General features: G+C 39.7%; 1 protein-coding gene across 1 annotated transcript in view; it reads left to right on the top strand.

Moving 5' to 3' along the window:
• The window catches only part of tnfrsfa (tumor necrosis factor receptor superfamily, member a), a 43,134-nt gene extending 26,609 nt beyond the window's left edge, over positions 1 to 16,525 (top strand). The window contains exons 4-10 of the mRNA XM_034710227.1: positions 10,898 to 11,009; positions 11,123 to 11,256; positions 11,347 to 11,445; positions 11,529 to 11,575; positions 11,708 to 11,989; positions 12,086 to 12,122; positions 14,320 to 16,525. Of these exons, the coding sequence (XP_034566118.1) occupies positions 10,898 to 11,009; positions 11,123 to 11,256; positions 11,347 to 11,445; positions 11,529 to 11,575; positions 11,708 to 11,989; positions 12,086 to 12,122; positions 14,320 to 14,621 (1,013 nt within the window). The 3' untranslated portion in view covers positions 14,622 to 16,525. The remainder of the gene's footprint in view (positions 1 to 10,897; positions 11,010 to 11,122; positions 11,257 to 11,346; positions 11,446 to 11,528; positions 11,576 to 11,707; positions 11,990 to 12,085; positions 12,123 to 14,319) is intronic.
• The last annotated feature ends 1,452 nt before the right edge of the window (positions 16,526 to 17,977 follow it).

Genomic DNA, 17,977 nt, shown 5'->3' with positions numbered 1-17,977 from the left:
TTAATTAGAAACCATTCCAGGAGACCACTTCATGAAGCGGACTGAGAGAATACCAAGAGTGTGCAAAGCTGTCATGAAGGAAAAAGGGGGCTACTTTACAGAATCTAAAATATAAAACATATTCTGCTTTGTTCAACACTTTTTTATTAATTAAATAATTCCATATATGTTCTTTCATAGCTTTAATGCATTCAGTATTAATCTACAGTGTTTACAATAATTAGAATAAATACAAACCCTTGAATGAGAAGGTGTTTCCACACTTTTGACTGGTAGTGTATATTTTATTTTGAACAAGTGAACATTCAGTGCTTCTTCTTTTTGTACAATGTGCATCTTGTTGTTGCACCTTTGGGTCAAAACTTCCCATGACTCTTATAAAAGTCTGGTCCATGTGTTTTCCACATCTTCAGAGGGCTGAAATGAGAATTTATTCTCAGCACTGAAGCTGTTTTTTGTGTATTTTCCTGATTCATTAATAACAAATTCAGTATAAAGTCAGAAAATATGAACTCTGAGTCAACATATTCAGATGTCTGTGTTTTTCTGACAGTAAGTTGGGTGTGCCAGTTTGGCTTAGTTGTTAAAGCTGTGCAGAAGGTGTAGTCTGGCTCTATTGTACAGGGAGTTTTCTCTCAATATGAAGGTTAGAATTTCGATCCCAGCTCTTGCAGTCGCATGAGCAAGTCTTTGAGCAAGACTCGGCCCCAAATCCTCTGCCATCAGTGCATGAATGTGGTGTGAAGTGCTTAGATTGGTTGGAAAGATGAGAAAAGCCAGGTAGAAGTACAACTCCCGTCCTTGACCGTTCACTACAAGTCTTCTCTTCGTCTCTACTCCCCACATGTGCTGTCTCTCTTCAGCTGTCCTGTCTCATGAAGGGAAAAAGCCCCCAAAGAATGGCTTTAAAAAGAGTTAGCCTGAGATGTTTAATTTACTGTTACAGAACTTTAAAACAAGACAGAATATTTTCATATTTAAGCAGAAGGAAAAAGTGAATTTCTACTATTTTTCAATTTGAAAATTAAGTCATGATAAATCATAATTTACACATATTTTTAACTACTTAAAGTAAAAGAAAAATACGAATATTCCATGTATTTGTGCTGCAAGTTGGTGCAATGGTTGGAGTTTCTCCTTCCAACAGCAAACTGTCTTGTGTTGACGTTTGCATTTTCACTGGTGCATGCACAGATTTCCTCCCACAGTCCAAAGACATGCTCGTTAGGTTAATTGGGGACTCTGAAACGCCCGTAGGTGTGAGTGTGTCTGGTTATCTGTCTCTCTGTGCCCGGCAACCTGTCCGGGGTGTACTCAGCCCCTCGCCCAGTGACAGGTTGGCTCGGCTGCTGCACTCTGTGACCCTGAATGAGAAAAGCAGTGTAGGTAATAGCAGAAGTAAGTGAATAGATGATAACATACGAGGTGATGTGATATAATAATAGAGCAGCATTAGATATACACAGCAGTGACGAGTAAAAATGAGAGCACTGCTTTGTGATTTTGTCTGCATAGGCATGTGAAGTAAATATCTTTGTCCCCTCTGAATGCTGACAAAGGAATAAAGATGATAAATTAAATAATAACTGAGTGGATTGCCCTTTAATCCCAAAGTAAAGTCTACAGTAATCCAGTCTGTCTAAGATATATTGTTTAGGGAAAGTTAATCCCTTTTTGTCTGCGCCCCCCTTCCTCTCAGATCCACTCATGAAAATGTGATCTTATGATGTTACACGGAGTAGCAGGGCGTGTCTTTGTTGTTTTGTTTCGGGGGGCTGAATGTGAGCGTGTTAGCCGTCTCCTGAGATTTGCTTGTGTGTCTGTCCTACCTGGCTGAACTGGGTGTGGCCGTGTCTCATTGTCTCCCACACTGGGCTGTCTTTGTGTCCCATGAAAGGCTGGAGCCACAGAAAAGAGACTACAGTTACATAGGATGTGTTTTGTGCTCTTTCTTTGCAGGTTAAAGGTAGAGCTGCGTGTGTTTTTTAGACTCCCGTTTTAACTTTTCTGCAAGCACATTATGTCTAACTGGAACACGTAGAGGATAAACGCGATGGATCACATGCAATTAAGAAGAACTCCTGCTGTCTGCAACTCTTACAACCTCCTGTTGGCAGATCTCTGAGCTTGAAAGAGGTTACCGTCTTAAAGATGACGTCATGTTGTCCTGAAAACTAAAGAGATATTAGTTTTCGTACATTTTTAATATGTACTCCAGCCTGTTTTACACAACCTGGGTGCTATCTGTCCAATAATCATTTTCATTCATATTGAGACCGTTATCAAACCTTCTAAGGGACTGGAGTCTTTATTGATTCATCTATTTGTACATTTTATTATTCAGACAGAAGACTAGATGACAATTTGATTGAAAGACTTCTTAGAAGAATCGATAACCTCGCATGTTTTTGACCTTCAGTCTCTGAAAATGTGGAAACAGGACCGTGTTTCAATCCCCCAGCTCTGAATTTGGTCGTCTCTCTAATCATAGTCTGAGTAAATGAAGAAAAGGCAGCATATGCATTCATAAGAGACATTTTATCACTCATCATGCCTCTATTTATGTGATTTTATCTGCACAGGCTCAAGTATGAGACAGCAAAACAGACGCCATGCTCTGCAGCAGTTGCAGCCAGAGCTGATTTGCAATCCCTGTCCCTAAATAGGCCTTTAAATACGTAATATTAACTTTATTTATAATGCACCTTTAAAAACAGATGTTTACAAAGTGATATGACAGATATGACGAAGCATGGTTCGAGTAACAAAGTAAACCTTTTGACAGACAGGGAGGAGGAATTTTAACAATGCAAAACAGAATATATTCAACGCAAAGGTTTAAAAAGTGTACATGTAAATTAAACAGAATGAAGTGGTGTGACAATAGACCAAGAAATCATTGTTTAAGAGGCTTTTCAAGGATAAATGAATACAATTAATTAATAAAGATGGATAGACGACATCACATCGGGAAAATTAGAAAAAGTAATAAATTAAAAAAAGAAAAATAAATTAGAAGAATCAAATAAAATTTAAAACAACTAATTAGTTGTATAAAAGCTAAATATAATAATAAAATAGAAGTAAAAGCGGTAGAAGGATTCAGTCAATAAATAAAAATGGATAGATGACATCACATCGGGAAAATTAGAGTGAAAATAAAAGTGAAAAGGATCAAATTAAAATAATAAATTAAAAAAAAGATAAATAAATTAAAACAAAAAATAATCAAATAAAATGTAAAACAATTAATTAGTTGGGTAAAAGCGAAAAATAATAATACAATTTGAAGTAAAAGCAGTTAGAAGGATGAAGTCACATTAAAGCAAGTCTGTAAAATTGAGTTTTAAGAAGAGATTTAAAAGATGTCACTGACTCTGCGTTCCTTATCTCCTCATGGGAGGTACAAAAAATACAAATCAACACAAAAGCATCCACACAATACAGAACATACTCAAGGATAAGACATATGTGACAAAAACTGATCCAGTTTGCAGGTAAAGAGCTCCACATACTGATCCCCTGAACACACACAGCTGTTTGTCCACATGATGATCAGCCTCCATTAGATGCTCCATGTGTTACAGAGCCTGATGCTCTTAACTCAAACCACGAGGTCACAGAGCACCTGAGGAGCCTGATGACTCAACTTTTGATGATTCTATTACGTTTGAAGATCTTAAAACTGATCCATAAACGCTCAACTCTTTTTTCAAAACACAACAATAATGTGACCTTGTTGGTGTCATGAGGGGATTTGATTTTGCTCTTTTAAACCAGTATGCTTCTAAAAACACTAACTTTAGGAGGAACAAACTGAATCTGGTTCAGCTCAGAGTGAAAAGACACATCCTGCATAAAGGTAGAAATTCTTTGCAGGATTTTAGATACTGATTCTGTTACTACTTACTTATATTCTTGTATTCGAATTAAAGTATTCTACTCTCGTGAATTGTGCCCAAACATGCAAAAGCAGCAAACACTGTCATACTTTCTCATGAAGCTCTAGTGCGGACCACAGCTGTGATTCTGTGCATGTGCCGCCAACAGTGCTGCTGTGAGTTATAAGCGATGATGCTGAAGCAAACTATGTGATGCTAACTGAGATAGGTTTACTATAAGCACATGTTTGAGTCAAGCGCCAACCTCTGGCCGGGAGAATTGAAGTCAATGCAGGACACAAATTAAAAGAAGACCATCTTCACAGCAGAAATAAACATGTTCACAGCCTGGTTAGAAAAACAAATGTAGTCTGAATAGCTCATTTCTCGATCGGCACACACTGTACGAGGGATGTTTTTCATAACACAGCAATTTTGACGATATTAAGATTGCAAGTTTTCCAATATGAGAGGCACAGCTGACTTGATTGACAGGCGGGGACACTGTAGCTGTTGGCGAGGAGGCTCAAAGTCCACCTCTTTACCTCACACTCGCTCAACAGAAGTTCAACATTTCCAATATGGCTGCCGCCGCCGCCGCCACCTGGTCTCAAAACAGCGCTTCAGAAACATATGGGTGACGTCACGGTCGGATACTACATCTGTTATTTATACAGTCCATGCATGGTTCAAGTATATCAAACATCCTTGAGGAGGTAATTGAACCAATTGATACTAGGGATAGACCGATTATCGGCCGGGTCGGTTATCGGCGCCTATATTCGGCATTTTGACGCATATCGGCATCGGCATTTTTTTTTAGATCTGATGCCCGATAAGAGATCAATTTAAAACTGGGTTATTTTGGCTCTGATGCAGCCGCACCTCTCTGTCTGTCTCCAGCATTGTTCCACTCACAACACCATCTGATTGGTTACACGCAGAACCACGGCACGAGTAACAGCCAATCAGCCAATGAGAAACTGCAGGGAGAAATGGAACGCAAGCTAGCCTACCGTTTTTGCAGACGGTGTAATCTCTGCCACGTGACTTAGTGAATTTTGAAAAATTCCGACCGAGCACTCACTTCACTTTGACACTCAGTTCATTTTTTGCAAATCTGAAAAGCTGTTTAATAAACATGTGCTTAAAGGCATTTAAACGAAGTTAAGTGTTGGAGTTTGTATTATTCAAAATATTGACGCCAATATTTTCCGTTTTACTGCAAATGAATATCGGCTCCAAATATCGGTTATCGGCCTCCTTGACTACTAATAATCGGTATCGGCCCTGAAAAAAACATATCGGTCTATCTCTAATTGATACCTTCTAGGTGAGGCTGTGGTCTCCACAGTTATATTTTTTGGCTTTTGCCTTTATTAGATAGGACAGCTGAAGAGAGACAGGAAGCATGGGGAGTAGAGAGCAGGGGAAGACCATAGACTGTACATAAAAATGGACAGCATTGCTCCGCCTCTTCCTGTTGTACGGTTCTGAAGCCAAAAAATCCTGCTCCTGGGCGCCGCCATTGTGCAGCAAAAGCCTGTGAAGCCACTGTAACGAGCTCCGCCCTACAGCGTAACGCCACAAGACGCCATGTGTCCTTTGAAGTTTCACTCCACGGCGGCTGTGAATCAAAGAAAACCCGGAAGTAAAACCCCGTTTTTTAAACTCTAATAACTAACGAAAAAGAAACTTTTCAGAAAAAAAGAGGCCTTGAACACAAAACAGTCAAATACTAACTACATATAACCACAGCATACGGATGTGAGAAACATTCGTACTACGTGTATTTATTTTTTAAAGTTTGACTGCTCCCCCATTCAAATGAATGGGGGAGACGGATTTTTTTACCTATACTGCAGCCAGCCACCAGGGGGCAGTCACACTGTTGAAAGCCTCACCACCAGCCACCAGAACCTCTCCCTTGGGGAAGACATGCAGGAAATGGCCAGGAGTCAAACCGGCGACCTCTGCGATGAGGACTGTAGCCTCTATATGTGGGGCGCTTAAACCGCTAGGCCTCCAGCGCCCCCATATAGAATTAAGGTTTAAGAATAAGATAAGATAAGATACTCCTTTATCCGTCCCACAACGGGGAAATTCATGGAGTTACAGCAGCAAACAAAAAGGTGTACAGTACAAGAATTTCAACAAGATATATACTGTATATAGAAAAGAAAAGTTTATCAGAGACGACAGCTTGGCCATAATCCTCCTGTCAGCCTCCACAGGGTCCAGGACTGAGCTGGCCTTCTTCATCAGCGTGTTCAGTCTTGCTCTCCTGTATCCTGTTCTCCCACAGCAGGTGAAATCCTTCCAATGTGGCGTTCATGTCCGGTCTTAGCTCTGTTAGCATGATGCTTTGATTAATCCTATGATGATTACACGAGTAATACACAGAAAAGGCTTTCATATTTAGATTAAGTTAAACTGACACTGCTGTATAATTTGTGGCGTGTAAACCCCCGCCCTCCCCGCCCCCTGTATGCATATTAACCCCAAACACCTGCCAATTTAATAAAGACTAACATAATGAAGAAATGACAGAGTGCCAGCTGCCTGCCTGGTGTCTGAGTGCTGACTTGTCTCCAGTCTAACACTTGTGGATGTTTTCTTAATAGGGGGGGGCTTAGGTTCACCCTGACTCACTTCCTATTTAAAACCTGTGTTGCCGTCCTCTGCCTGCGTTGTACTCCAGTCGACACTTAGTGCATTTATGTAACAGAGCTGAAGACCATGATGTGTTTGCTTACTGACTTACGGCCCCGCTCACGCTGCGTTAGAGCACAATGGGCTCTAAACAGAGTCCGACGCGACACGGTTTGAAGGAAGCACAAAGTTGTCAACAGCGTGTAAAATGGCTCCGCTGCCATTTGGAAGAACACGACTCGGTTTTTCTATCTTGATACGATTAAGTAGAAATGTGAAAAATGGATCATTCGTACTTGTACAATGTCATCAGCGTGTTCTGATTCAAACAGAGTCTGCTTTGTTGAACTGCTGCTGTAATTTAACTCTTCATACATATTTTTCTCTCAAGCTTTTTTTTTTTTTTTTTTTTTCCCTTTCATTTAAAGAGATCATTGTGTGAAGAAAGCTCAACACATAAACATCTTAAGCATTTTTATGAGATGTTATCACAGTCAATGAGTTTATTTGTTACTCTCACATACATGTGTACATGCTTTAGGGCTGATAGTGTGCTGCAGGGCTGCAGAGTGTTTGACAACATTGCAATAAATCAAATTGTAAAAGAGTCTTCACCTTGTGAAATAGAGGAAAAACAGCCCCCCGAGGAAATCAATTCATCTTGGAAAACTGTTAAAATGTAATCGTGTTTAATTATGTAAAACACACAGTGCTTTAGAAGTGATGTGCTACAATAAATAACTGGGAAAAGCTCAAAACGTAACACTGACAAGAGGCAAATATAAAGATGAATAGTTTTAATCACAATAATAATAAAAAAAGAATGATTTAAGATTTTATTTATAATGTTCTTTCCATTTGAAACTAATCTCAAAGTGCTACACGACAAGAAACAGGCATAAAAACAAGTAAGGAGGCATGAAAAGCTCACACTATGAGCTAGCTATGTACAATCCACATTCCCCAAAAAGTTGTGACGCTGTGTAAAATGTAATAGAAGTAGATTTTTGTGGTTTAACAATCACTTAAACCCTCTATTTAACTGAAAATAGTGCAAAGACAGCTTAACAAATGTTGTTACATTGCTAAAAAGTTTGGGCAATGGCAAAAAAACACTGAAAAAGTTGTGTTCTGCCGAAAAAAAGACCTAGAGGAATGTCTTTAAGATTTTATTTATAATGCACTTTACATTTTAAACTAATCTCAAAGTGCTACACGACAAAATAAGAGCATAAAAACAAGTAAGCAGGCATCAAACGCTCACATTATGAGCTAGCTATGAACAATCCAAATTCCCAAATTCCCCAAAAAGTTGTGATGCTGTGTAAAATGTAATAGAAGTAGATTTTTGTGGTTTAACTATCATTTAAACCCTCTATTTAACTGAAAATCAGCTTAAAAAATGTTGTTGCATTGCTAAAAAGTTTGGGCAATGGCAAAAAAAACACTGAAAAAGTTGTGTTATGCCGAAAAAAACACCTAGAGGAATGTCTTTTAAGATTTTATTTATAATGCACTTTACATTTTAAACTAATCTCAAAGTGCTACACGACAAAATAAGAGCATAAAAACAAGTAAGCAGGCATCAAACGCTCACATTATGAGCTAGCTATGAACAATCCAAATTCCCAAATTCCCCAAAAAGTTGTGATGCTGTGTAAAATGTAATAGAAGTAGATTTTTGTGGTTTACTAATCATTTAAACCCTCTATTTAACTGAAAATAGTGCAAAGACAGCTTAAAAAATAATGCTAAAAAGTTTGAGCAATGGCAAAAAAACACTGAAAAAGTTGTTATGATGAAACAAACTCTTAGAGGAATGTCTTCCAGTTAATAAGATTAATTTGGGACATGTTAGGAACATGACTGAGTATTAAAAGAGCTCTCCAGAGAGTCTCAGTCCCTCAGAAGTAAAAATGGGTAGAGGTTCACCTTTCTGTGAGAGACTGCGTGAGCAAATAGTTCCATAAATCTCAGAATAATGCCCCTCAGTGTGAAATTTGATTTATTTTTCAGCATTTATAGCACAGAATATCATAAAAAGATTCACACAATCTGGAGAAATCTCTGTACCAAATAGGTACAGACATGACTCTGTAGTGGAAGTCACCGCATGGGCTCAAAATCACTTCCAAAAACCAGTTCCTGTGACCACAGTTTGTTGCTGCGTTCACAAATGCTTGTTAGAACTGCACCATGCAGTCACTGTCAGGCAGAAACCTTGTATCTCCAAAAACCACTACTTTCCAGAAAGTCAAAAATCAACACTTGAGACGATTCAGCCAGGGGCCTGTTCTTTGATGATTTCATCTGTTTTATTTTACAAAGCCTACTTACAGAGATAAAGGAAGACCAATAGCATTGATTAATTAAAAAATAATAAATATATTAAATATGGAGATACAAGGTTTCTGCCCGACAGCGATGATTATATGATCCAGAACTACCGGCGACTTCTCTAGGCCCACTGTAAATAGTAATGTCGTGTTTTTAACCTTTAAAAATATTTATCTTAAAAATGGAAGCCAGTTTTTTCCTCAATAAAAGAAGCAAATCTGTGAATATTCAAAATCAGCAATTATAAGGTGAGCTCAGTTCTTAGACGGTACATGATTCTGCCTTTTAGTAAACACTTGGTTTGTATGTGTTTATAATCACACGGTCTCCTTGCCTCAAGCTGCAAACTCTGCCCGTATATACAGCATATTCTTTCCTCCCTTGAATATTACACAAGTCCTGGCTGTGATTACGATCCTCTGAAGAACTCAGTGTAGAGAGAAGACAAAGAGAAATGTCTCGACATGTCCGTTTGGATCAATGAACTTAAAGACGCCGACTTCAAATGAGACAGATACAAATAAAAACTCTGCCAATAAAACCTTATCTAGTCCCAATCATACCCCAATAAAAGTGACACAGGTATCACGAGGAGATGACTAATTGTGGACTCTGTGGAAACTATGACTTCATGTGTGACCTCATTTAGGAGTTTGGACTCATACATTTCCACTTGAGAGGAATATGTTAAAAAGTTGTTTTCAACTTAAACAAAATAAAAACAAAAATTCAAAATGTGAAACCTGATCGGTCGTGTTTTGGCAACTAGTTAATCAAGCTGAATTTTCTCTTGAATTGGCAGCATGGGCGTCAAATTTCATCCAAGGTGAAGGACTGCTGGCTCATGATCTTAAAAATATAAAGCAAGCCATGCCAGGTTTTACCAAGGAAGACAGTTTGCTCCTGTGTGTGTGTGTGTGTGTGTGTGTGTGTGTGTGTGTGTGTGTGTGTGTGTGTGTGTGTGTGTGTGTGTGTGTGTGTGTGTGTGTGTGTGTGTGTGTGTGTGTGTGTGTGTGTGTGTGTGTGTGTGTGTGTGTGTGTGTGTGTGTGTGTGTGTGTGTGTGTGTGTGTGTGTGTGTTCTACCTGGCTGAGCTGGAAAGCAAAACCACCTCCTTTAATTTCAGCTGAAAAGTCTGCTGTGGTTTTTCTCTCTCTTGCCAGTGGTCACAGGTTTAGTTTGAGTAATGCTAACCTCTAAGATCTACAAATAAAACTGCACATGTTTTAAAAAGTAAGACAAAATTCTTTGTTTAATTTAAGACATGCCAGGGACACATATTTCAGGTAAAGAACCATTAAAAAGTCCATTTTGCATGATATGTCACCTTTAAATTAATTCTGCCCTTGCAATCAGATAAGCCAAAACTTATCTGTAAATTAGGTGCTTCTCTGAAGAATGTCCTTCCATTGTTTAAGTAAGATCTGCCATCTGTGTGCCATCATTATATTGTTTTGTTATTTGTAATTTATGTTCTGTGGCTCCATACCATGTGATCATGGTCTGAGCGTCAAATTAAAATGAAATGAATGATAAACAAAAACAAAGCCAAATAATAAGTATCAGTAAATAAACAATACAGAAGGTGTGTGTAACTAATAATACATTACTAAAATCTCACAGCTGCTCAAGCAGATATACAATGAAAGGTTTCCATATCCTCTTAAAGTTGGGTTCACACACTTTTAAATGAATATCTTTAGTTGTAGAAAATATTTCACAAGACTTTGGAATATCCTGTTGAGCTTGTGGGAAACAGATGAACGTTTTCCACTATATTGCAACATTTCTTTTTGTATTTTATTGACCTTACAGCTATTAGACTAATCCAGAATGCAATCAGTGGAGTAGTTAGGTAAATAAATCAGTTAGCTGCAGCCGTACACAGGATAGATTTTAAATAATTGAAGCAAGGAAACCTTGTGTGTTTATCTCTATCCATTACATCTGTTTACACCCCGGTCCTTCATTGTTTGGATAGTTCACAAATAAACTCACGTCAATCATCTCCTCTCTCTCTCTCTACAGATGAGACTAAAACTGAGTCCTGCACCACGACTACAGACACCAAGTGCATGTGCAAACCAGGAACCTTCTGTGTCCCCGATCAGGCCTGTGAAGTCTGCAAACGCTGCGCCAAGTAAGTTCCACCTACTTCCACCCTGCTCGACGAGACCGACCCATCGTTAGGTCGTCATTTCAGGGGGATTGTGCTGTTTTTTCTTATGTTTTCTCTTTTGTGTCCTGGCCCAGGTGTAAACCAGGAGAGGAGGAGGTGACGAAGTGCACTTCTGACGCCAACACTGTATGTCGAAAACTGAATCCTTCCCCGACTGAATCCACCCCAGCTCTTCCCACATCAGCTCCAACCTCTCCTCAGGACACCGGTAACTACATTTGTTTTAATCCAAAGCCTTCTCCTCAACATCACAGATTATTGAAACCTCACTGATTTGTTTGTGCTTTTTTTATTCCAGTTCTTCCTGTGTCTATCCCCTTGTTAATCATCGCCTGCCTTTTTGCCGCCTTCGCTGTGTGGTGGTTCATAATCAAGCGGCGGTCATGTGAGACACCATGTGAGTTGTGTACTGTACATTAGCGATGCTCCTCTGCTTCTTCAGGACGTGCTTCTGATGCTGTTCTTGTGCTTTTGAAACAGGTTTGAAGAGCAGTTGTGACTCCAGTGAAATCGTGAAGATTCCCATCGTGAGTTCTTGTTTTTGTTATGTAGCTTTTAATGACTTCATAATCCGTTAGTCTCGGATGTTAGCAGTCAGCTGTGGTCTGTCATCTGTGGTGCCGTGCTTCACTCCGCTTTTCTTTTTTGTCTGCCTTCAGGATGAGAGCGGATCCACGGCCGAGGAGAGGCAGAACGATCAGAACGCCGGCCTGGAGGGAGAGGAGCCCCGCCCGGAGTCACGGCCCCTGCTGCAGGAGACCCAGTCCGGGATGACTAAAGCCTCCCCTCCTCTGGAAGACGAAGACAGAGGCCTTGGAGATAGTTTGCCAAACACAACCAGCTCCTCTCAGACCAGCCTGTCAGCCCTGCCCACAGCTGCTTCCTCTGGAAACACCCCCCACCACAGCCCCACTGCTCCCAGACTGCCCCCTGCAGACATGGTGAGGGAAAAACCTCAGACAGGCCTCAAACTTTCAGTCTCACGAGCTGTAATCCATCAAATCTTAACACCCTCGTGTTTGTATTTCTCATTGCAGGATGATCCTCTGCAACATCGATTGCTGCCACTTCTAGGTAAGATTCTTGCAGTGGGAGTGGGAGATTTCCCCCGTCTACGAGACACTCGTTCACTAATTTCATGAATTTTTCATGCCACTTGATTCGCCTGAAAGGCAGCTGACATGAAAAGCAGCACCGTTTACCACAGTTCATGTCAGTCCACGGGGAAATCAAATCAACAGCATTCATCCAGATCTCACATTAGCCGCCTGATAGATTAATAATCTCATGACAGTCAGGCCAGAAGCCTTAAGGGGGGAGGGGGGGGCGAGGGGCTGGAACATGGCATCCAATTTGCTGTTTTCATGATAAAGTTAAGAAAATCTGGCTGAACCGGTTTGTTTGATCCTCTAATAGAATTCCTGTCTGCTGTAAGTGTTTGCCTGAAGGAAGATGTAGTGACACGTACACACGATTCTTTTGATACTTGTTTAAGCACAATGTGTTTACTGCGTCATACCAAATGATGCCATAGATGCTTCTGAAGAATTTCCCCTGGTTGGAAGGCGTTGTTTACAATCAGTTATGAAAGATCCTTCACAACTCGAAGGACGGAGTTAGACATCTAGGGATTTAAAGACATCATTTACTTCTCTGTGAGAGGATGCAAGATTTTCTAAGACTGATCCAAACATTTGACAAATAACAATCAACCCAAAAACAGGTGGTGAAAATAATCCCCACAAAATGAAAAACTGCAGATTTTCAAATGTGAAGATTTTGTGGTTTATTTTTTCTACAAAAGCTTTGAGCCTTGAGCCATGAATACCTGCCAGAATTTAGAGGCATTTGAATAACATAGCTTTCCTTAAAAACATCATTTCAAACCATCAAAGAATTTCTTTTATACCCTTGTTTTTGTGTTTTTAAGATTATATATCCTCGCCTGATTTTTATAATTTCACATCCATTTCACTATTCCTAACTGTTTAATCAGGCTGACACAGAGTGGAGCCAAAACTGTAATAACAGCCTGTAGCAAATTCATTGATTTTAAATAATTATCTTTATTAAATTACATTTTTGTACAAGATTTAAGCCTATAGATGAGAAAAAAGTTCAAGAGACAGACCTGAAAAAGTATTGCCTGATGAAAATGTAATTTTGGCCAAACTTAGTTGCCGACCCCTGATTTACTGCATGTCTTCAATAAAGGCGAAAAAGCACAAAAATGTAACCAAATAAAAAAATAAATAACTTACCTTAAAAACATCAATTCAAACATCATTTTCTTTTTAAAGATTTGATATCCTCGCCTGATTCTTATAATTCCATATACAACATTTGGTAACACAAGCTGCACCTGTGTCGACATAAACATCTTGAAGCTAATTTTAAAAATGTGCAGAGATGGGGCGCTGGTGGCCTAGCGGTCTAAGCGCCCCAAATAGTCCTCAACGCAGAGGTTGCCGGTTCGACTCCCGGCTGGTCGACCATGTGCTGCATGTCTTCCCCTGCTCTCTACTCCCCACATTTCCTGTCTCTCTTCAGCTGTCAAATAAAGGCAAAAAGCCCAAAAATATAACAAAAAAAATATATAACTTACCTTAAAAACATAATTTCAAACCATCAAAGAATTTCTTTTATACCCTAGTTTTGTTTTTTGAAGATTTGATATCCTCGCCTGATTTTTATAATTTCACATCCAACATTTGGTAACACAAGCTGCACCTCTGTTGACAAAAACATCTTGAAGCTAATTTTAAAAATGTGCAGAGATGGGGCGCTGTCGGCCTAGCGGTCTAAGCACCCCATGTATCGAGGCTACAGTCCTCGTTGCAGAGGTCGTCGGCTCGACTCCCGGCTGTTCAACCATGTGCTGCATGTCTTCCCCTGCTCTCTACTCCCCACATTTCCTGTCTCTCTTCAGCTGTCCTATCAAATAAAGGCAAAAAGCTAAAAAAAAAAACACAAATAAATAATAATAACTTACCGTAAGAACATAGTTTCAAACCATCAAAGAATTTTTTTTTATACCCTTGTTTTTGTTTTTTAAAGATCTGATATCCTCACCTGATTTTTATAATTTCACATCCAACATTTGTTAAGACAAGCTGCCCCTCTGTTGACAAAAACATCTTGAAACTGATTTTAATTAGGGGAAGAAAGCACAGTACGTCCAATCAGATAAACATTTCATGCACAGTTTAACGACCTTCATCCCTATTTTGTGTTTCATAATCTTAATTTCTCTGTGTTTGTTTTTTCCCAGGCTCGGAAAAATCCCTGAAGAAGAGCTTCGATCTGTTTGACGAGTACCTGGATGTTCGGATCCACAACAAGTTCTTCAGACGGATCGGCGTGAGCGACAACCACATTCGTATCGCGGAGAACGGCGCCCCCGGTGACAAAGTGTACGAACTGCTGAAGAGCTGGATGCAGCGGCAGGGACTCAAAGCCGACATGAACGACCTGCTGGAAGCCCTGCTCGGCATGGACCAGCGGCGCTCGGCCGAGAGCATCGCCTCCGCCGCCCTGCAGAAAGGCTTCTACAAGCACGCGGACACACCCTGAGGGAGCGGCGTGAAGGAAGAGCACATAAAAGACGCTGAAGGTGGACGTTGTGTCTGACGAACAGGCTTACCTCTTTGTGGCTGAGCGGCCATGTTTTCAGAAGCCAGTAGTTTAAAAAGAAAAACACAAAAAAGGGGAAAGTCGAGCCGGACTGATTGGAGCTCCTTGGATGTCGACTACTTGCCGAAAAATGAGAATGAAGCATACGTTTCTTTGTCCGATTTTTAACAACAAAGACGACGACGATGATGAAAAAGTCTCCAAATTTAGAGCACAACAACATGAAGGTGTCCAAATGCAGTAGTGGCTGCGTTTAAGCCAACGAAGCCAACGAAGCTACATGCTGAAAGCTTAGACGTCTCCAGTCGCGTGTCACTCATCTGGTTTTCCTCCCAGAGTACAAAACACTAACCTGGAGACAAGATTATACACTGGTTTGTAGGAGTGGCATTAAATATGTCACTGATACTGGTGCACTGACCTCTGGCACATGTAGGATGTAAAACTACAATCATGCTTTAGTTATTGTTTGTATGTTTCAAAGAGTTCATGAACACTTTTTCTGATTTGAGCAGGAAAAAAAATGTCCTTAGCAGTCAAAAGTCTTGCCTTACTAATCATAAACTTTACCTTCTCAGTGCCATTTGATCATCTTAATGTATTAGGTCTAATCTTTTATGATGATTTGATAATGTTCATGGAGCGTATAGTTCAAAAACGTCACGATTTGGAGGATTGTTTTCACTCTTTACGTTCAACAAGCAACGTTTATAGAAGGAATTTCACGAGCTGTTTCTGTCGGAGTAACTGTTAATACTATAGAAAAAATGTTTCCATAATATGTCCAGGTCATTTTTTTTATTTATTGTCATATTTATTCTAATGAATAATAATTATCTTTCATTATTTATACCGTTGCCAAAAAGTAACAAAAGAAAGCAACAACCCTGCAAGGAGAACACGTGGGTTTAGCCTCAGGGGCGACATGACTGACATCCAAACTTTTCAAGGTGTGGTTGAAACATGTAAATGAATGAACTCTCGTCTATAGTGTAGCACTCTGTTCCACACTGTTAATGTTACGCCTGTCTACTCTTCATGATGCTAAATGCAGACGGTGTCATTTCAAATTGAAGTTGAAGTTGAAATGACGTCGATCCATTAAAAAAAAATGAGGATTTACCTGTCGCTCCAGTTCACACAGTGACCAAACCGTCCTCTGGGTGCAGGTACAGATTGTTTTGTCTAGGTTAGACTCGGACAAGATGAAGGAAACTATTTCTGGATTTAAAAAAAAAGAAAAGAAGCTCCAATTTATCCCTCTATAATGTCCCCCATGTACATAGAAATGTGCCTTTCAGAGTGTAATGTATATAAGCAGCTGGATTAACAAAGCAGAATGACTGTTCTGAGGAGAAAGCACAAGCAGAGGTGTTAAATGTTCAGGTTGTGCCATGTAAAACTATATTTTGCCCGTTTTTCCTGCAGTCTCCTGTATATATAGGAAAGAGTTACAGAGTTATATATTAATGCTGAGGGATGCAACAGTGCCGGCACTGCCATCTACTGACAGACAATGAAACTACAGCCTGCATCAATTCCTAGGGACGCTGCACAACCCCCTTTCTCAGCTGTTCGACTTTCTTCTGCATGTTTTGTTCACTCCGTTTGTCTTTTTGTTTTAACATTTTCTGAGTTTTTCACTTCTACATATTTCATTCGCAAGTCCCCAAAGCTGATCAATCAGCTGCTCCTGCTTTTGTACAAAGTTTCTACACGACTCTGCCTTAAAGCCATCTCTCCCTCCCCTTAGTTATTGTTTGCTTGTCTTGGATTTCAGATATAAATTATGCAAATATGTCAAAACTTTTTATGTAAAGTTCAAATAAATGTTTTGTACAGATCACTGTGTTTGGAGTCTTTGATTGAACTGAAGGTTTCTTTGATGCTTGCATGAAAAATAGATCCAGGAATGTGTTGAAGGAAAGGAATCGCTTTGGATGTTTGCTTTTTTCTCACATCTTACAGAAGAGGAAAATGTTTAGATTTCAAATGTCATAATCTTGGTTGCAGGATTATCTTGGGTCTGGTATATTCCTGTGGCTTTATCTATGATGCATTAAAAGTTATACTTACTTGTACCATAATATAGACTTTAATACAGCAAATATAGAACATGCAATAATAAGAAATATGCAAGTAATAACGAGAGAGTCTCAACAATTACATTTTTAAAACAAGAAAAGTAAGCTGTTTACCTGGTGTCCTTTTTCTACAGAGAGTAAACTCATCTGAAAATCTATAAGACCTTAAAAATGCAGAACAGGTGACCTCAAATAAAAAGGTCTGGTACACTCTTCACTTCAGACCTTCTATTCTTGAAGCCTGCAGCACACAGCAGCAGCTGCCTCATCCTCATCCTGGATCTGTCTACCAGCATCCACTATGGGTAATACACTGACTAGCACCTTATACCAGAGGTTCCCAAAGTCTAGGTCGGGAACCCCTGGGGGGTCATGAGACACAAATGGGGGGTGGTGAGATGTCTTCCAGAATGTTTTGTTGTTGTCTTAGTTAGTTTTGTATTAATTATATATTTATTCATTTATTTATTTATTTATTTCTTTATTAGGATTCCAATTAGCTTCCACAGTGTGGTTGCTAGTCTTCCTGGGGTCCACACAACAAAACAAAATCAAGAAAAACAATGATTTAAAATCACACATTATCCATAAAACAAAGATGCAATAGCAGACAACTATAAAAATCGAAACTGAAAATGGGGCTGCACATTGGTGCAGTGGGTAGCACTGTTGCCTTACAGCTAGAAGGTTCCTGGTTCGAATCCCCGGCCGGGTGGGTGCCTCTCCGTGTGGAGTTTGCATGTTCTCCCCGTGCATGCGTGGGTTCTCTCCGGGTACTCCGGCTTCCTCCCACAATCCAAAAACATACTCAGGTGATCACTCTAAATTGCCTGTAGGTGTGAGTGTGTGCATGAATGGCTGTCTGTCTCTCTCTGTGTTAGCCCTGTGATAGGTTGGCGACCTGTCCAGGGTGTACCCTGCCTTCCGCCCGAAGCCAGCTGGGATAGGCTCCAGCCCCCCGTGACCCCTAACGGGATAAGCGGTCAAGATAATGGATGGAGACTGAAAATGAAAAACAAACTAAGTATCTGAGTAAATAAACAATGAGTAGCATTAAACTACAAAATAATGGAAACAAACACATGGCACCAAAAATTAATAAAACAAAGACTTTCAAAACAGTGATTACATAATAACTTCTATGAGAAATTCATCAGCATTATATAATTTGTAGTGAACAAAAAAATACTGACTAAATGCAAAAAAAAAAGA

This window comes from Notolabrus celidotus, chromosome 19 (genome assembly GCF_009762535.1).
Source record: "Notolabrus celidotus isolate fNotCel1 chromosome 19, fNotCel1.pri, whole genome shotgun sequence".
Lineage (NCBI taxonomy): Eukaryota > Metazoa > Chordata > Actinopteri > Labriformes > Labridae > Notolabrus > Notolabrus celidotus.
The sequence above is the reverse complement of the archived record's forward strand: the minus strand, read 5'-3'. Positions and strand labels throughout refer to the sequence as shown.